This window comes from Orbicella franksi, chromosome 11 (genome assembly GCF_964199315.1).
Source record: "Orbicella franksi chromosome 11, jaOrbFran1.1, whole genome shotgun sequence".
Lineage (NCBI taxonomy): Eukaryota > Metazoa > Cnidaria > Anthozoa > Scleractinia > Merulinidae > Orbicella > Orbicella franksi.
This window is the reverse complement of record NC_138155.1, coordinates 1502450-1522500: the sequence shown is the minus strand read 5'-3', so window position 1 is coordinate 1522500 and position 20051 is coordinate 1502450. Positions and strand designations below refer to the sequence as shown.

Below are 20051 nucleotides of genomic sequence, written 5' to 3'. Positions count from 1 at the left end.
TATAGATTTTAGCTAGGTATAGCAACAAATTTAAAAACCGAGCGTTGTTACATTTCATTCATCCCTTAAGTAGCTTTAACGAGAATAACAATGAATAACGGTGTCAGAAATTCTGCCTTTAGATTAAAAGGGACGTATGGTTAGGGATTCTCAAACGTAAAGAACGTAGACATCAGTGCAGACGCGTCCATCATTGTCGCCCTCGGTGTGATTCACCAAATCCTCACCGTACCACAGGCGTAACTGGGTCTGCGCTGACAGGGAAAGGGGACTGGAGAAGAACGACAGGACAATCTCAGGTGAAAACGAGTTATATCCGGGAAGTTTAGACCACCTTCCGGCTCTGTTCCCGATGAACTGATTGGCGGGCAAGATAATCTGATTATTTGACCGTGTTACCACGACGTTAACGAGATCTTTGAGGCCGTGACCACAGCCCCAGAAAGACCAGTGGTCTGCGTTGTATTTGTTACAGGTCACGTAACCATACAGATGAACCAGTTTCACGGCGGCTACTTTACCAGACAGTGGAGTGTTAAACGTGCCATACTGGTTATTTCTGGCGCTAAAACACACCGGCAAACCATTTGCCTTTATCCAGAACGCTAAGGAGTAATGTAAAGTCATACTGTTACATTAAGATATTAACTATATAATCGGAGAAAGGAGAACGCAATCATGAACATTATCACTTGATCCTCCAATTCAGGTCATTATAGGATTATCTCTACATTTTTTTTTTTTTGCGACTTGGTTTTACTGAAAAATGTATGGAAAAAAGAACACCTTGATTGTTGCTTTTCTAGCGAAGCGATTTCCCTCAGATTTGATCTGTAAATTCTTTAATCTAATAACGTTAGTTTTTAATTCATAAATACTTCAGAACTCCAATTTTCCATGAGTTGTTAAACATTCTCCATTTTCCCAACACATTTACTGTAACTTTGCGGAGCAAGTAAAACAACTACTGATAATATAAATGTTCAGAGTACATGAGATGATTGAAAGTACTGTCTGTAGCTAGAAAAATAACTAACCTGCTTGCGTTTGTGAGTAGGTCAGGAAAATCAGCAGAAAGCACAAGGTAACCTTCACTTCCATTTTGCGTTTGATCTACAATTAATAAAACAATTTACGGTGAAGATCACATTACCACTGAGTTTGTAATTCACTTCTTTGTGGAAGATATTTTAGAAAATTTTGTAACAAATTTCAATGGGTGATATTTGACTCCTGGGGTGTTTGAGATCGGAGTCACGTTTTCAAAACCTTTGTTTCCCGAATCCAGTCCTGCTCCGGATCCAGCGCACGGTTTCACAGCTTAAAGGGAAATTTAATGAATATTTGAGATTTTTTCAACTTTTCTTTTCAATGAAGGTATATCAAGAAAAGTTATGTCATGAAGAATAGCTGCTTTTATTCGGCTCTCCTGAAAAACTCCTAGAATTCAGAAACTTGGAAAGGATAGGTGTTTAAATTGAATATTTTCATCGGAAAGGTTTCGAAACAATAAAGAGTTGAACGTGCAGAATTGAAGTAACACGGGTATTCGGAATAAGAATTATTCGGAATTAGTTCATTAATTAGCTTCTCAAAGATCAACTAAGTGGAGCCGTCAAGCTTCAAGGTCATGATAAGTGTGATTCCTCTCGAGTAAAAGCGTTTTCTCTATCCTCTCCCACATTTTTTGGAACTTTGCGAGACATTGCATTTTAGTATGCTGACTACAATTCGAGACTAAAAAATGAGGATCAAACGACTCGTTTTAAAATTGGAAAATATTATTTTCCAAGTTGTAGTGGTGAAGCGATTTCACTCCATCACTCCTTCACTCCTTCATTTCCTGTTAGACATTTGAAACACGGGGGGTACTCCCATATGAAAGGTCAGGGATGCTTGTCGGAAAAACTGAATTTAACTCCTAAAGGAGACTAATATGGGAGTCGCTCGAGCATTATTGGACCCGTAAAAGATACCACTTAAAACGGAATAGGTTCGATTACTAGCCAGCGTTCAAGAAAGGATCCCCTGCCCACTTGCAGACCCGACTCGCGTACTCGAGAGATCAGCGGAAATCAAGCCTAAAAACAGAAATTAAATGAGAGCGTTCCTTTTAACTATTATCTCTTCGAGTGCGCCCTAAAGGATGCTTTGACAGCTAAAAATGGTGGCCTTTCGTCGTCAACACCCTAAGTGAAACCAGAATCCTTGATTTGTACCCGAGCTCCGACCTTTTCATGTAAGTGTTCCACCACGGGTATCAAACATCCGCCGTTTAAGGCCGTTTTACAGTCGCTTGCACCGTATCAAGCTAGTTATTCTTTAAATTTCTGACTCAAGTACTCAATGTCTTACCGCAGAAATGCTCTACATTGAGTAAATTTTCGCACAATCGTTTTTGTAAATAGCAGCTGCCTGTGATTATATAAATAGTTCATTTCCCGATGGTGCCCTCTCATACAAGTTTAACCATACTCGATTGCCGAAAAAGGAGACATTGAAACAAAATTGACGAGCTGTATGAATTTTCCAATGAGTCAAGCCGTGATTAAGTGTTTTAGACGATCAACGGTCAAGAGAATTGAGGACAATTCGCACGACGTGTTCCGCTGTTTATTTACATGATATTGTAAATAGATACCCATAAACACGGACATGGCGAAATGAGGAACAAATAGTTGAATAGAAGAAAAGACATTACACAAGGCAGGGAGTTTTGCAGTCTTTAATATCGCCTTGGAAAGGGAAGGGGAAAAAAAAAAGAAAATAAAAAGTTATTACAACACGGGGTATTCGTATTTGGTCATCCATCCAACTACGAACCCCACCGAACAGGGCTTAACTTTGTTGAGCGGACGAGAAGTGGTGCTGTCTTTGTGATAAAGTGACTCTACGCTGAACATTTTTTAATTTCTAATAAGAGAAAAGGTAACAAAGAGAGAGAGAGAGAGAAAAAATCCCTGACACTGGCTGGAAGAATAAAGAGCGAAAAAAATGAGAGGAATGAAAATAAGAATTGTTACTTGCTTTGGTGATTGGACAAGAAGCGGTACTTTCTTTATAATTGCCTCGGTCTCTCGGACGAGGATAACTCGGTCTCTCGGACCGATAACTTCATGAATGTTTTCAACAGCGTGACATCTCCTGGTGTATTCTCTTGCCGTTGCGTTTTGCACTATTTCTTAACAATGCCAGTGGGCTTTAACTTTAACTTAACCTACAGATTAAAATCTCAAGTCAGTGGCATCAAAATTGTTACTGTTTACAGACGATCCATTTTCCAACTTGAGGGGCTCATAGCCACTTTGATTCTATTGTGGTGTCAATTTCTCGAGCGGGCGTCAACTGAAAATCAGAATTAATTGATTTTTCGAAGAAGTAGCACTGAAAAATACTGGAGTCGGTTGTGAGCCACCCCAAGTATATATCCTTGATTAGTCAGGGACATTTCTGAATCTCTGCACACCTAAGGAATCAGTTAATTTGTTTCCTTGAAGTGGACAAAAGACATTTGTGGAGTGTTGTCTTACTGTGTCTTTCCACAACATTTACAGCAGTCTAGCATTTGTGCCCACTTTGCATCTGTTAACAAAAACGTTTAGCACATGACTTGTTGGGTAAATATCAAAATCACTTACCTTTAGGAAACTTAGTTAAAGCACGTAGCACCTTGATAGACGGCTAAACGTGAACAAAGGAGAAAGAGAATTAAATATAGAGTCAAAACGAAAAAGAGCAAAGAGCAGAGAGACGTTTTCCGAGTACTTACTCAGTCTCGCTGTTGAAACCTGACTGAACCCCGTGTTGAGGAGTGATCCGTGTTAAACGCTAGATTGATTTGTTTACATGTGGTCTTGTCCAATGGAACTAAGTCATCAATTCTTCATTAAATTTGTTTGTCAAGTTTATTTTCTCAGGGTAGGTCACTTCTCCATACTTGATTCCGTGTTAAACTCATCCTGAATAAACAAAAGCTTCTACAATTAATGATAACACCAGATTAGTCATTGTTTCAAACAAACAAGAAGACTCTTTATGACATGCTAACGAATAATTCAGTTTTCTATTTAGATATATATAGTGATGCGTGGAACCAAAGAGTATGCATTGTCTTTGAGCCGGGGAACGGGTTTCAAGGAACGACCCGCACGCACATAACCACCAAACGTTTGTGGTTGAACCCACGTGGAAAGCATAATAAGTTTATTATATTTTGAATGTTCTTGCATAGTGTAGATGACTGACGAGACTCTTAAGTGATTCTTTATCTACATCATCATTCTTGAATTTGTTTTAAATGAACAGCTGTGTTTTAATGGACTGTTTTTCATTCCACAATCATGACAGTTTGTGCATGGTTTTGGCACGTCACTGCCTCGTTTGGTCACGAATAAGGAAGATTTTCGTAATTAAGACGTGTTTACTGGTTGGCCTAAAATCGATGATGGGCTTAGAGTGATCCAGTTTGTTTAAGACGAACAGCTAGTATATTACCTATTTTAATCTATAATCAACACAGTTTTCAGTTTTGCATGGCCTCAGCATATCAGCTGCCTTACTCGATCATCGGCGGTGTGGGAGTTTTGCGTGGTTAATGTGTTTGTTTGTCACAAGGACAAATTGACTAGGCGCCCTTTCTTGACTAATTTGTTTAAGACGAGCAGCTGAGTTTATGAACCTATTTTTCGATCTACAATCACATCCCTTGCTAATGGGTTTTTCGTGTTAGCCACGTCATTAAGATCACGAAACTCTGAGTGATTAAAGTATTTGTTTGCCAAGCTAACGTGAATGAACTTTTCGTGTTCTTTATCCACTGTTTTGTTGTTGACATCTTTCACGAAAAGCTAACAGTTGAGTCAGTATATCAACTTTATTATATGGCTTGTGTTTGTAGACCGCACTCTCGGTTAATAAGGACTTAATATCAACTATTTTTTAGTCTACAACCATGATGTCCATTTTCTGCGGAAATATTTTGCCTATCAGCTGCATCATTTGATCAGCAGTTTGGTAAAGTGCTGTTAATGTGTTTGTTTTTCATATTAATAGAATGTACTCTAAGTGTTTATCTCCTGTTAATTTGCTTTCGATCTCATTTTGTTTAATTTCTTAACATAGCTCAGACATGAACAATAGCGGCTAATGTCTCCTTCTCTAACAGCAGGCAATATATCAGTTTTACATTTCTTCAAATATATGACACGATGCCTCAAATGGACTCGGAAACAGGGCGAAAAGTACCAAATTTAGGATTCATCGCTTTAAATTTTACAAGCTTTCAAAGTTGGTTGAAATTTCAAAAGCCCCCACCCCCTTCACACCCCTCCCTTCCTCTCTTTCTCCCGATCTGACTAAGATTAAATAAGACATGTTTGGATCTTAGAGTAGTTAGCCCTGCTTTCCTAACTGAGGGAACAAAAAGCAAGATGCTAAAACTAATAACGTGTCTAATTTAATGTGTCTAACCACTGAAAAGTAGTTAAAGTGGAGGAGATAAAACGCCTTAGATACATTGTAGCATCTTAATATCTGATGTCGACAGCGTTGGGGAAAATGAGTTTGAGGAATATTTATAATAACTATTTTCTTTGAGGCGTATAAGAGATGAGATCACAAATCGGGTATTTTCTGCTCTTTGGACAAAAATTAATATCCCTTGTGTGTTATATCAATAGAGTAGAATTCTAGTCGCGTCACTTTCTCGAACGTACTCTGAGAGGAACTAACGTGAGGCTAACGATTGGTAAAAGCGTGAGCATATACGATGCGATTATCTTGAGTACGAACGTAACGCAAACGAAATTCGAGACACACTAGCGATATCGAATATAGCTCTTGTCGCTTTTAATGTGTCATTCCTTCCTTTTGAAATCCGCTGCGCCCGAAGCACAATTATTTCCTTTCACGGGTCAATAAAGATATATTTTCTACACTTGAACCAATTTTGAAGGAAAAGTAGTGCTATTTTTCTCGCAGTTTTATTGGCTGAGGCGCAATACTCTAGACTACTTGACAATAATGTTATTTCGGCTTTACGAGTAAAAGGTGAAAAGAATAGAATCAATGTAAATAAGTACCGAGTAAACGGCTGCACTCAAAATGCAATAATATTTATTGTTAATGGTTTTCATTAGCCGAGGAATCCTTGTTGACACCTGCAAGATTTCGAAGCTACAAAAAATTTAACAACTTGAGGTCTGTTTTTCAGCCTAAAACAAGTGATTTCTGTCAAAACATGTACGGTAGGCCTTGTTGGCGATGATTTTAGGAGAACTGTCATCGACAATACCAAAATCAAAACACCTTTTTTATTATTATCAAAGCCGGTAAGCCGGTAAATCGAGCAAAGCTTGGTTGAAGAAAGCCAGAACATATTTTATTGGTGATAAAATTAAGTATTCAAATGAGTGATTTGTAACACTAATTGTGGAAATGCAAAACGCCTATAGATTTATATCTTTTATCAAGCAGGTTTCGCAAACATTTTAACTCGAACAACTCAAACTGCGAACAAATACATAAAATTATGGTGCATATCAGGCTTTCTTCGTTATGATGTCGTCACGGGCAACCTTAGAGTTTTTCGCTTTGCTTTGTTTTCCTTGTATGGTTAACACTAATGAAAGCAATCAGTGTGCTAAAACCAAACGGGTTGAATTTGTCATGGAAGGTAAGAAAATAGAGTTAATTACATTCTTTGTCGCTAGCAGGAAGCCTCTTGTTAAGAAGTTAGTTTTGAAGTTCGAAGCGACCTATTACTTTGTACTTGACGGATCCTTATGTCTTACAATGGTCGGGAGCGTTGAATTCCGGTTCTGTTAGAAAACTTTAGAATAATATCTCAAGGTGGCTGATTGTTTTTTGCCCTTATAAGTTACCGGTGGAACTCAGATTCTTGTATTGGCTTCAAATACGAACACAACTTTAAAGTTCATGATAAATACGGAATCGACTTCAAAACAGATACATGATTAAGACGTGTAGAATCTGAAGTTGGGAGGAACTCTTTCAGCTATAGAGGCCGAGTAGTCATCTGGAACTTTTTGAACGCGCTTTGTGACGCTTCTGACGCCTCAGTTACTTTAAAGAGGTACTCAAACTAAATGTCTGTTTTTTAGGAAGCTGGCATGGTAGCCACTAAACAAGGGGATTGCCATTTTACTAGAGAAAGTTTTCGTTTCTTTATCTTTAATTCTTCGATTTGACTTATTTATGTATATTTTCGTAGCAAATATAGATTTTACAATTTTACATTTTATCCTTTTGTTTTGTATTTATTAATATTTAAAACATTTGAACTAAGATTACTACAGGTCCACATTAGCCCTGCTTCCACCTTTCCTATATTTGTCCTTCTGTATCAATTAAAGGATTAAAGATCTTGGAATAACTTGCAATCGTCAAATAAGCAATATGATATAAGCTAAATAACAAACCAATTGAATGATGCTAACGACACATTTGTTGCTGTCTGAAGAAGGCTCTTGTCGATAAATTTAAAATTAATACCAAAGAAACACACGAAAAGCGAAGAAAACACTACAGCGCTATTCTTCCTCTATATGTATAACAGACGATTGATCTTTCCTGCTGCTAGAGCTCCAGAGAACAGTACAAAAAACCCTATTTATTAGCGACAAAATAAAAAAGTCTAAAATAATTTGCTCTATTTATAGGTTTTGCTTTGTCAAATCACACAATAAAGAACATTCATGGTTACTCGCCCACTGACTGCGCCATTGAGTGTACAGCTACCTTAAAATGCAAATCGTTCAACTTTAAAATTCCTGAAAGAATGGAAAATAATTGTGAAGTGAACGATGCGACAAGAGCTTGATCTTACCCTACTGACTACAAAGAAACTACAGGACTTGTCCACTACGAGGCCAGTCCAGAGGTTAATAGGTATATTAATTTATATAGTATCCTTAGCAATCAAAAGCTCTTACACGAAAAACAATCAATTTTAAGCCCCTCAAAAAAGAAAAATTGAAAGTAAATATTTCAAAAGAAGGCTAAATTTTATACGTATGTTTTTTCTTTTATTAGGACACCACATTAACCATTCATAGACAGTCGATCTCATTTTATATGCCCTCTTCGGGAAGATGCAACCGGTCGTTTCGACGTAATGGTGGATGGAAAAGTTATAAGTAGTGGTGAAATACCAAATGCTACTAGCATCGCTATACCAGCAGGTAGCAGACTTGTTCTTGGAAAAAACATTGACAAGAGATCAATGCGTGGCCTAATAGGAGGAGTAAATGCCTGGGACACTCTCTTGGACAAGCATGCTATCGTTGCCATGTATCACGGGAATGGAAGAGAGAGAGGAAGCGTGGTGTCATGGGAAGACTTGAAAAATTAATGTTATACCAGTGGGATCTAGGGTGAAAACATTGCATATCGAAGAACAGCATAAAGGTATCAAAGGAAAGAAGGAACTTTATTTTTGCTACATAAGAGACATGATAGATATCTCCCTGTAGATTTTAGACGAGGAGCCGTAACATGCTAGGTCTTCTCACTCTGCATCTTTTTTACTCTCATAAAAAGAAAAAGAAGAAAAATAATCATCTTGCACGTTTCTTGGCTGAATTAATACACAGTTACTGATCTCACATCATACTTCCAATACATTTTTCCTCTCTCTAGTCACAAGCCGCCATCTTGATACAGAGTTCGAAATAAATTATGAGATCTGGATGGCAATAATGAAATGCGATTTGTTAACTTTTGTTTTTCTTACTTGGCTGTCAAGGACTTGTCTCACAAAAAGAGAGAACTAAACGACACATTTCCTGAACTTAGTTGTTCTTTTTCAATCAAAAACAGTTTTAATATGTCAGGAACGAAATTGTTGCTTCCGCGACCAGCCGGATTTCGAGAAATGGGGAGGTTAAAAGAAACAAGTCATGTAGTGGGCACAGACCTTTATGGCTAAGATGTTGCTTTGTCCTTGTCAGGGCACGTTATTACAGTTCACAAAGTACCTCTCTCCAATGTGGAGAACAAATGAGTACCAATGTGTACCATTGCACGCCTTGGACACACGGTGCTAAATTACTGTGCCACACACGGGAACAGCAATGGTCGTGGTGGCTTCAGGCCACAGACTGATCGAAATTTACGAGTAGACCAATAGCGACAGGATTACTTGACAATCCAACCTTTGTTTGGGCGGGATCTAACCTTACTTTACCTTAGAGCGAATATGCAGAAAGAACTCTGCGACTTGTTAATATACATGAAAAGATTTTGATACTGTGCTGTAAAAGTGTCAAAGCATTCTAACCCCTAAAAAAGTTTGTATACCACTCAAAAGGGTATGTATTGTGGAGTTCCCCCCCCCCTCTCCCTCCGCCTCACTGTCGTGTCTCTAGCATGATCATGGTTTAGTACCTTTGAAACTGTGTAGCGCTACCTAACATAAATTCAGTTTGACAATAACGTTTTTTTTTTTGTAGGCGAGGTGAAGGTTGTTAAGGACGTGACATATAAATCCAGATGTTAGTTTTCCAGTATGCTATCCAGGATAGTTTACGTTTGTTTATTATTACTTCTTTAGTGGTCTTCTGCCTTATTTAACCATACCTAATTGAAAGTCCCCCCCCCGGAACACCATATAAAAAGGACGGGGGAGCTCGCACGAAATCTTGAAAATAAACCCTAAGAGGTACCAAGATTTTGTTTTGTGGGTGTAGCTTGAATTTTTTCACCCCTAAGAGGTGCCAATTCTACAACAACACATCTCCTGTAATATTTGTTCGGCTCAATAGCTGGTTTTCACATGACGTCACTAAAATTCAAACTACAAAACTAGTGATGTTCCTGAGATTTTACTTTAATGATGTATAAGAGCAGCTGAAAACCAATATTCATACAAATTTTCGCTCCGAATGGGTTCTCGGTTTTGTGATACACTACGCTTGAATTTCTAAGCTTTTACGTGACGCGGCATTACATGACGGCCTAAAGAGCAGTCATGATGGTTAAAATAGTGATTTATTTCGGGAAATTTGGCTATCTGAACAGTTCATGTCTTAGAAAAAGTATTATTTTAATGTTTTAGAGTTCCTCGAGGGATAAATTCACGCTTTTGTAGCAAAACTCAGTGACAGATGTTTCTGTTGGTTGCCGGCCGCCATGTTGGTGCCCATACGGATGGGCACCAGCATGGCGTCTCCATACAAATCTCTATAAATTTGGGTAAAATACTTTTCCGCATATCTTGCATAAGAAAAGTTGCTGTGACCAGAATCTTGGCGAGAGACTTTTCATATTTACCTTCTTTCATTTCCCAAATTCTGGACTTTATCTATTGAACGGTTTTGATTTTTATTTTGATCTATTTTGAATGGCGTGACACTGAAAACCAGCAATACCCTACAAGGTATTGCAAAAGCTCCTGCCCTGGACCTTTAGAAGCCGAAAACTCTGAGAAGTACCACAACCACCCTTGAAGGTACGACGACTATCGCCGTACTTTTTATATGGGAGTAAACCCCGAAAAATCCCCTTGTGCATTTTTTGAATGTGATTTCACCAATAATGTTTAGCGAGGTCAATAATGTTTAGCGAACATTTTTGACCTACAGACCACAGAATGGCCTGAATTGCGAAACTTTATTGCTCAATGCTCAAACATCAGTACGAACTATATATTTCAACAACTAATCTACACAAACGCCTCTTAACATATTTCATTAACAACCGTACCCAAATGACTTATTTGAGAGATGAGCAATACCTCAAACAGAATGATTTATAAAACACTGATCGAAAAGTCTCTAGAACTAGCCAATCGATGTTAACAAACTATACTCGAGTCGTACAGCCAATCCCCCTCACGGCTAAGCTGACCAATCAGTTTCAGGACTAGCCTTATAACACCATGGACTGACAAAACCTTTTCACTTAAATCTGACGATGAACGAACAACTTCGTTATTTTTAGAAATGCAACAGATCTCTACGTGAGTGACGGCCAGTGGCATCATGTTTGCCTATTGTGGGCCAGAAGCAATGGACAACCAATTTTTACTGCGACGGAGAACGCATTGTCAGAATCCCTAATATAAACAAAGGTCATTTCATTGAAGGAAGTGGTGACTTTATCCTTGGCCAATACCTGGATGAATCTACCAGACGTTTCGCTACAGGGCAAGAATTTGTCGCAAAAATCACTGAGGTAAATTTTTGGGACAGGAGTTTTGAGTCCGATGTTATCGAAACTATGTCACGTGATTGCCGTCCGGAGGGGAGCAAGTTATCTGGAATACATTCAGAAATAGTTACCATGGAGATGTTCAACTGATTGAAAACTCACCGGACTGCCTATTGCCAGGTAAATGTTTCTTTTTATCCTATGAACCCCTTCAGCTGATCCCCCTTTGGCTTACTGGTATGTCTTTGCTATTATTGTTTTTCAGTAAACCGGTTTTCGTCGAATTGAAGGCGATTTTACTTATCGCAAATGCGAACTTAATACTTTGTGTCAGAGATCCATGAAGATCGCGATCGAACTGATTGTATCATGCTGTTGTGTCGTTGCAAGTCTCGCATTCATTCTTGCGGATATAGGGTGGTGTCCCGTTTCCCTCCCCTCCCCTGAAAGAAATAACCCACCTCCCTTCGTTGTCCCCTCTCCCTCTGTCTATAAGAAAGAAACAACCCACAATCCGTCACAGCTGCGTATCCATCAGTAGCAACAACATTACGATCACCTACTAATCAGGCTTCTATTCCTTTTGCAGGCTTTCCCGTTCTCTCTCGCCGTGATAGTAGATGCAATAAAAAATATTTCATCAAATCCTTATCATGCAGGGGCGCCGTGAAAGCTTTGTTTGATGGAAATAATCGAGCATCAGGCATATACCTGCGGAAGGCTTATGTAATATATGAATTATAATTCGCTTATTAATTATTTAGCTCTTATTAACTGAGCAGGAGGTCTGTATGGGAGAATTTTGACTGAGGTCGTGAGTACAGACCGAACGCAGTGAGGTCCGTACACACGACCGAAAGTTTACTCGTCTGCCAAAGTTTTCTCGTCTCTCTTTACTTTTTTTTCTCATCAGGCTTTTTGGTACTTTCATAAATGAATACTGTTAGATGAAAACAGTCAATGATTTTGCATTTTACTTTAAAACTTTTTCACTGCAAAACATTATCGGTCTAGATGCCGGTCTAGATGGGAAAATCTAGACCGCTTTCAATATCGATTTCAGCCAATCAAATTCGTGAATTTTGTAGTTCCCAGTCGTGGTAAAACGGAGCCATATAATAACTGTTCATAATTACCCAGTAGTACTGGACAGATATGTAATCATTTCTACTATCTGTGGCTGTTTCTTTTTGTGGTTTCGTTATTAGGAGTAAAAATCAATAAATACTTTCAATATACGTGGAGTGGCTCAATCGACAACCTACCCAATCGAAAATTTTTTTTTTGCACAATTGTGTGGAATAGAGCTGTAGATATGGTGTTAGAGTGAATGGAAGCGTAACAAGACTAGCAAAAGAGGTTCACCGAATGTGCTTGTGTCTAATGAGACAGTGATTATCAAGCTGCACTAAAGTGGTGAACCACTCGTCCACATAAATTAATGTTATCTGACGTACGAATGGTTCAGGCGGTGACTTCAACTACAAACTTCAACTTTCAACCTTCAAGATAACCTCAAAAACTGTTCCCAGTGGATGCGGTCAAATGTTGTTAAATAATAACTTTTTCTTCTTGAAACAAGTCACTGAGAGTAACAATAAAATATGCGATGATCACAAATGATAAACAGAGAGATTGGGATAAGGTTGCTGCTGCTGATTTCAGTAAACTTGCCGCTGGAAATTCAGCTAAACATGGATCGCTGAATTCTTCTGGGGAAGGGGTGGACGCATCATCTAAAAAAAAACAAAATTAGCATTTGCTTAATAAACAGAATTAGGATAATTTCAGAGCTGAGCAAAGAGTTTCCAGTAATCTGATTGGTTGAGCGATTCCTTATATGACGCTATATTCACCACGCCAGGCGGTGAATATAACATTTTTGAGGCCTGGTTACTAAGCTGGTTACCTTTGCCATCTCGGCAAGTAAACATGGCGGACAGTTGCTGAATAAATGTTTCATTTATTCGAAAGACATCACTCCAAGCCCAGGATATTTGAAAGGATGGAAATTTCAAAATGACCACTGTCGCCCTTGGACCAAAAAGCCTTTCAAGAACGCATATTCAAGGAATTATAAAGAATCGTAAACGCAGTGGTTACGTTGACCGCCAGCAGGCCAGATCGACGGACCGAAATCTAAAGCTACTCATTTTTCAGAAGATGATTACAACTGTGAATGAAGTCAACAACGATAAAAAAAAATAAAGGTACCCGATGAGTTTATTTTTCGTAGCGTTTTGCTTGTTTGTCTCACTGCCGAACTCGATGAGAAAATTGATTCTCAATCGATGTACATGTAAGCTTATTATTAAAACTACGGCGGCATACGTGTATGCAATTGCATCTGTGTTTTTATGTTTTAGTCCGTTAATCTGTAGTCCTCTTTGTTCAGCTCTGAAAATTTGTCGTAAAACAATCCCTAACCTCAGGCTCAGTGAAATTGGTGAATATTCACCAATGTTCACTTCACCATCGGCGAATAATTGTTCAATGTTAACGTCTAGACCAGGGCGGAAAAAGGCCTACGTATAAGCGCCCTGTCTAGACCTTGCTAAATTGTAGCTGTTTCTAATGCTTAATCTCCAACAATCGTGAACGTGGAAAGATTCGAATTCCAAGGCTCTGCGTACAGTCAAGATGGCATTTTGGTGTTAGACCAACTGTGCATAAAGCGAGGCCCACAAAACCGAAGAATTATCGCCAAGGGAATCCACAAGTACGGGCCAGAGGAAATTTCGCCGATGGTCAAGTTCAAAGAGCAAAAGGAAAATACGCGGAATGTTTAGATTCTAAACATATTCGCTTACTTAGTAGAAAACCTTTCCTTTCTCCTTGAATGCTAACACTCAGACACAGTACACCACACAACTTGGCAAATAACTTTCAGTTATGTACACGTTTTCAGTTGTTGTTGTTGCCGTTTACAGTTTTGTATTTATGTTGCGAATAAATATGAAAATGTTACCTTGCTGATCTACGCTTCCTTGACAGAAAGGATTGAAATCATCGAACACCAGAGCAAACTCAAGGGAAGACGTTCTACTCCCGTTAGAACAGCGTGTTGTAATAAGATCTCTGAGGCACCTCTTAGACTCGGTGAATTTGCTACAAGAAAATGGAAAGAAACTCAACATATTTAAACTTTTGTATGGTTCAATGACTTTTCCAAACACAAAGGTGGTTTACAAAGCAAATAACTGATTTAAATTGATTCAAATAAACAATTAACAATCAAGTAGAAAAACTACTTAGCTGTAGTTAGTTCTAAATTTTATACTTTCCTTTTGTAAAATATAACTGAGGTAGAAAAGGCTATAATTTTCCTAACTCCCGAATAGAACTAAAATTTTGACATGTAAAAATGCTCTTAAATTTTAATTTTGTTCAAATGAGAGTATCAGGAGTGACCATATTCTTTACCTTTTCTATTGAATAAACAGAAAGTACTGCTTGAGTAGATTGAAATACCAGACACAGTTTGTCTTCAAATTACAAAGAATTGTAAATGAATGTTTATCCAGCGCAATGACGAATCAAAACACTCATAACTTAGATAAAAACCTGCAAAGACTTGGATCCGAGACATTGGCTTGAAACGTTTCATCGAACTCCTTCAAACATTTTACTTCTTCCTCGTGGAAACCTGGATCACACTCAAGATGTTCATGATCGTCCGAAGAAGAGACTTTTGGTGCCTCTAACAAGCCTTGGCAGTAGAAATCCTCAGGTTGTGTTTGATTGAGAGATTGTTCTACTTGTACTTCAATATCGGCGTCTGCGATGATGCCGTACTTCTCAAGACAGGAACGAAGCATGCAAACTATACAATCTTGCATGTTGACGTATTTCACGCTGTAAGGTAAAAAAAAATGTAATTTGATGATAAAAACAAAAACGAAGTGACTAATGCAAGCACGTCGAGTTGGCTGTTGTTAGCTACGGCCCTGGAAAGCATCTCTTGTGCTCGTTTTGAGTTATATAATCGGGTAAAGGACTATTTAGTACACCGGCCAAGATTCTTTGGGACTGCAATGGGAGAATAACGGAAAATGTTTTCTCTGAACAAAACTCATCCCGGTTGATCCGTAATGTCAGGACTTACCGACCAATTTTCTCCCACCAAAATGGCAGACGCAACCGGTTTTTAAGATATATATTTTTTTGCAAAATATTTACTTGTATTGAAAAAAGATAATTATGTCACTTTGTAGCATGTAAGTTGTAGGATTTGCAGTCACATACCTGCAGTTTCCTTGTGGATCCGCCTGCAAACTCCTTACAAAAAGAGTAATACATTGTCGGGTTCTATTTAGTTGTGCGATCACGGAACACCGACCAATGGCATCAAGTACCTGCTCATTGGACTGGCCATCTGGGATGGAGTAGCCATCTTCACTCGGCTCTCCTTGTTGTAATGAAAATTCAATGAAACGGAAACAGCATTTGTTAGTGAAATGGGCCGGACCCTTTTACTTCTATTTTCCGCATTCAATTTCGATATGGATTGTCAGAATACCACCTTATACTGTTTTCTTTCTTCACATAATCTTTATTTTAATTACGAAAATTAATTTTAACCATGTCCCTTATTGCATAGTATTAATGTTTCAGACGGCCTCATGATGTGGACTGTTTATTTTCTATTCGTACGTTGTTTGACAGCTGACGTAGACCTCCTACCTTCTTCACCCAAGGAAACACTACAGAACGGATTGTAGTCATCAAATGCAGACTGCAAAATTTCTGCGGCATCTTCATCAAATTGGCAATGTACGTCTACTGCTTTTTTCAAGCATACCTTAGCGTCCGCAAATTCTCTGTTGAAATTGAAAAACAAAAAAAGGAAAATAAGAAAAGCATTTGGTTAATATAGAAATGTGTCAAATTAAACTTCTAACCGCGCGTGAAAGTGCCAGCGCCGGTAAAACATCATAACTACCTATAACGATAAACGATCAAGAGATGGATAATTCATATGTTGACTTGCGCAGAGTTTAGACCAAGTGCAGCCAGGGTTTGTGTGCACACATAATTAACGCCTATATTTCCAGCTTTTATCATTAGGAAGAATGTAATCGGGACATACTTGCAAAGTGTTTCATCTGCTCTGTTGCTCCTAAATTTTGTTTGAAATGTATCTCCACAATCTCGAGATTCATTGTAGAACGTTTCATTGCATGGGATCTCTTTCTTCTTTTCGTCCTTTAGAACTGGTGCGGAAAACAACCCATCATTACAGTAGAAGCCTTCAGATTTAAGTTGCTGGGCTGCCTCGTTTAAAAATGCCTCTATTTCATTTTCTGCCACGTGATCCTTCACACACTCTCTGACAAAATCCTTCGTGCATTCAACCATCCTGCTATAAATAACTCTAAAAACGAACAGTAGAAATTCGATTATTCAATATCTATCAGAGTACAAGCACACACGAAGCATTAACTAGCAAGTATAATTCCAGAATTATTCCAACTTATTTTGCAGGTTGATATTTCCACGGTTAGCGAGCTTTAATGCCAATGAAACCTGAAGGAAGTATTATGTTCACATCCTCCTGGTCCACTCCTAAATATTTATGGTTAATACTTAGTTTTACGGGATTAGAGACGGACTATTAGAAAAGTGATAGGGGTGAGGAAAAAACAAAGAAAATCCTTCAAGGGAGGGTGACTGAAAAGAGAATCGTGCAAAGAAAAAGTGAAGAAAAAAAATTCCCGCAGAGTGAATTACATTGTCGGGCTTACAAACTGTACTCGCCCGAGGGGCGCATTGGCAGCAAGTCCAATCGATACGTTAAATTTATCGGCTGAAAATCATGGAAATCATACCAAATACGTTTCAATTTTGCAAAATGTCTCGCCCCATGTTTGTTACTGGACGGCCACTTACAGAATCCTAGCGAAAACCTTGATTCACTGCATGTCAAGGATGAATTTTATTACAAGGGAAATGAATAAATAAAATTGATTTTTCCCTGAACATCAAACAAAAAATGCAATGCAGCCCCATCGATCAGTTAGGCAATAGCACTTAAATGTGTCTGATACTTGATTATGTTTCCCCGGAGTAAGGTTGGTTTCCATATGACTGCTGGGATTACTAAAATCGTTACCAAAAACTTTCAGCGGACGCTGTGATCTTATGAAAACCACTGTCTGGTCGTGGCGATAGTAGCGATCATGTGAGAGCCATCAGTCGCAAAAATCGCTGAATTTGTACTTTGGCGATCACAGCAGTCGTATAGGGATTTAATGGAAACTAGCCAGCTTAAATATGAATAAAAATTAACTATCGTGGCCTGAAACGATTCCTATTAACAGTGACAGTCTTGCAAATAAATTAGTATTTTATGATACGGAATCTCACAACAAGATATTGGACCAAATAGAGTAACCAAGAGCATTATTTTTCAGCCTAACTCACTTGCAATCCACTGATGGATCTGTCTGCAATTCTGTTATAAATGCCGTTGTACATTGTCGAGCCTTGTCTATGTAGACTGGAAATGTGCAACTTCCAACCATTTGCAAGCCACAACATCTTTCTACCATTAAGACTACAAGTAAATATAATTACAACAACAATTGATATTGCTCTAAAGGAACACGATAACAATTAGCAAACATAGAAACAGGCTACAAGCCAAGCAACTTAAATCTTCAATTCGATGAATTAATTTTTTTGTAGATTGCATTGAAACACAATGTTTAGTAATTTTACAAGAGAAATAGCGAAAGCGGATAGAATGATCTCTATCGTCTTCGAGAAGGTTCTCTCACATTGATCCAAAAGACTGACTAGACTTTCTAACAAGATCGCAAAATTCTGCATTGCTTCAAGCTAACAAGGCTTAGCTCATAGCGATATAACAAGTACTTTTGTAGCAAGTACCTTAATGTTCTTTCCCTCCACGATTTATTTCTTCAGAGTTATCCTGACGGTAAATGTAAATTCAACCGAGTTCCATAAACACAATCTTTGTGATATCGACATTTCTCATGTGTAGCTAGTTGTCAATTTGCTCTTACCTCAGCGTCATGTTTACTTACCTATGAACACACAGATCAGTCCGCTGGCAAAAATCTTTAACATAATCACTGATGAGGGTACAAAGAGCGTGGGGGAACAGCCATAGTTTGTATCTCGTGTCTTCGATGTCGTGAGTTTTTATGCATAAACAACTCTCATGATTTTTGCATTTAGTTGAACGATTGTTCGGTGATCCGTTACATCTGTTTTATTGTCCGTGATCATCAACGATGTTGCCAGCACGTCATGCAATAACTTGCATATTCATCGCCGGTTTAGGTTTTTTTTTATTTCCGTATCAAAGTTTCCCGCTCACAAAGGTTTGAGTTATATGAAAACCACTTTCTTAATAATGATTTATAAAGTATTCTGCATCCCCTTAGTATCTATCGTTGACGATCAAGAATTCCAATTTGCGTTTAGCTTGTTTTGACAAGTCTATTGGCGTCAAACACGCGGTCTCTAAGTAGCAGTCGCGTGATTACCATAGCGTAAAGAAGAGCTATTGTAGATTTCACGGTGACTGACGCAGGACTAATGTCTTCAAGGCTAATGTAGATAAATATTTCCTGTTGTGTGTTTGTCGCACAATAGTTTTTTATTCTTTGATTGTTTCTTGGTAGTTTTCCTTTTTTCTCGGGTGGTATACAGTGTGTTGATTTCTCTTGTTGCTCGTTAGCACAAAAGTTTTCATTTGACTGTACCTATGCGAATTTTCGCTAGGCTATGACAGTAAACCAATGTAAGGATATCTGTGAATAAGTACCACGATAATCCAAGATCCGTATTCGAGTAACTGCTGCCGACTGCCACAAATCAGGAATTTTAAATAAATTACAGGACCGTGCCAATTATGACTCGGCACAAACGGGGTGCCAAAAGCTTTCAAGTAAAAATGCATGCAGAATTGTTCTATAGAATTAAGAAAATTGTACTTAAATGAGGTTTCAAAGAAATAAAACTGGAAATCAATCATGGGCTAAATTCAGTTTTTTTCCTCTTGGCTTTTTTTAAGAAGGGGAAAGATTACCAATAAAGACTCCAGTCAGTAAAAGGTGTTGACACTGACAATATATCTCGGGCTCGGCTATTACACAGTATCTGACGTAAAACAGGTTGCTATGTACGCCTTATCTTGTAAGTGACAATAGAGTTTGTTTTATTTTTTTTAATCAGACTTTGACTTACAGATTTTTGACTTTGTATTGGATTTCTCAGCTGTAATACTCATACAGTGTTAATTTAATTTAAATCTCACATAACTTCTTTAAAGGTTAAGATTTGTCTAATTGAATAAATTACTTTTATTTTTTGGAAATAATATTAGAGATGACGTAGCCAGTTATCGACAATCCAGAGTTCATTTTCCAACAGTCCATTCCAGAGTTTAATTCAGGACCAGACTCCTTACCACATTCGTCAAGTTAACAACTCCAACCGCCATGCTCAGCATTCTCGAGAGTACCCGCATGTTCCTTCGAGCACCACTGGCTGTTGGCTGCCTGGGCTTAGACAAAATGTTTGTATCATTTTTGGGTTTCGTTGAAGCTTGAAATGCGATTATGGTCTCATTTCCAGGATCGGTACAGAACGGGTTAAACCGGTTTTCTGCTGGCACTGGTACGGTTCCGTTACAGTATCGATCAAAAACAGACTGTGTACAGCTCCTCGAACGAGAAAAAGCCCTACCAATTGAGTAAAAAACGTCGTTTGAGAATGCTCTCAATATACCAATTGAAAGAAGGGTTAGGATTTTTACTGCTTAAAATCCCTTCCATATTGATATAGATTTTATCCGCGACCTTATCACAATGTTAGTCACCCTTAACATGCCCTGACATATATTTATTACA

General features: G+C 38.3%; 2 protein-coding genes and 1 pseudogene across 2 annotated transcripts in view; 1 reads left to right on the top strand and 2 right to left on the bottom strand.

Moving 5' to 3' along the window:
- Positions 1-3849, bottom strand: part of LOC145502939 (uncharacterized) — a 6981-nt gene extending 3132 nt beyond the window's left edge. Inside the window, exons 1-4 of the mRNA XM_081482350.1 lie at positions 3770-3849; positions 3639-3681; positions 1038-1113; positions 1-605 (exon numbers count right to left, since the gene is read on the bottom strand). The exon at positions 1-605 is cut by the window's left edge and continues 3132 nt beyond it. Coding sequence (XP_081338476.1) covers positions 151-605; positions 1038-1101 — 519 coding nt within the window. The 5' untranslated portion in view covers positions 1102-1113; positions 3639-3681; positions 3770-3849 and the 3' untranslated portion in view covers positions 1-150. The remainder of the gene's footprint in view (positions 606-1037; positions 1114-3638; positions 3682-3769) is intronic.
- A 4219-nt stretch (positions 3850-8068) lies between these two features.
- On the top strand, positions 8069-11919 carry LOC145503388 (uncharacterized; annotated as a pseudogene).
- A 6-nt stretch (positions 11920-11925) lies between these two features.
- LOC145502645 (uncharacterized) lies at positions 11926-18466 on the bottom strand. The gene is made up of 8 exons (XM_081481987.1): positions 18219-18466; positions 17593-17725; positions 16259-16543; positions 15853-15989; positions 15415-15577; positions 14734-15024; positions 14138-14277; positions 11926-12905 (listed from the first exon to the last, which is right to left on the bottom strand). The coding sequence occupies exons 1-8, from the start codon at positions 18259-18261 to the stop codon at positions 12721-12723; spliced, it is 1377 nt and encodes a 458-aa protein (XP_081338113.1). The 5' UTR covers positions 18262-18466; the 3' UTR covers positions 11926-12720.
- Between the last annotated feature and the right edge of the window lie 1585 nt (positions 18467-20051).

Bases quoted from the DNA above. Each gene is read 5' to 3' on its own strand.
- LOC145502645 (XM_081481987.1), bottom strand. From the start codon at position 18,261: ATGTTAAAGATTTTTGCCAGCGGACTGATCTGTGTGTTCATAG. The intron at 16,544-17,592 runs GTGAGTTAGGCT...GTTCGTTTTTAG, and splicing joins GATCCATCAGTGGATTGCAA to AGTTATTTATAGCAGGATGG. The intron at 15,025-15,414 runs GTATGTGACTGC...TTTACCTTACAG, and splicing joins GATCCACAAGGAAACTGCAG to CGTGAAATACGTCAACATGC.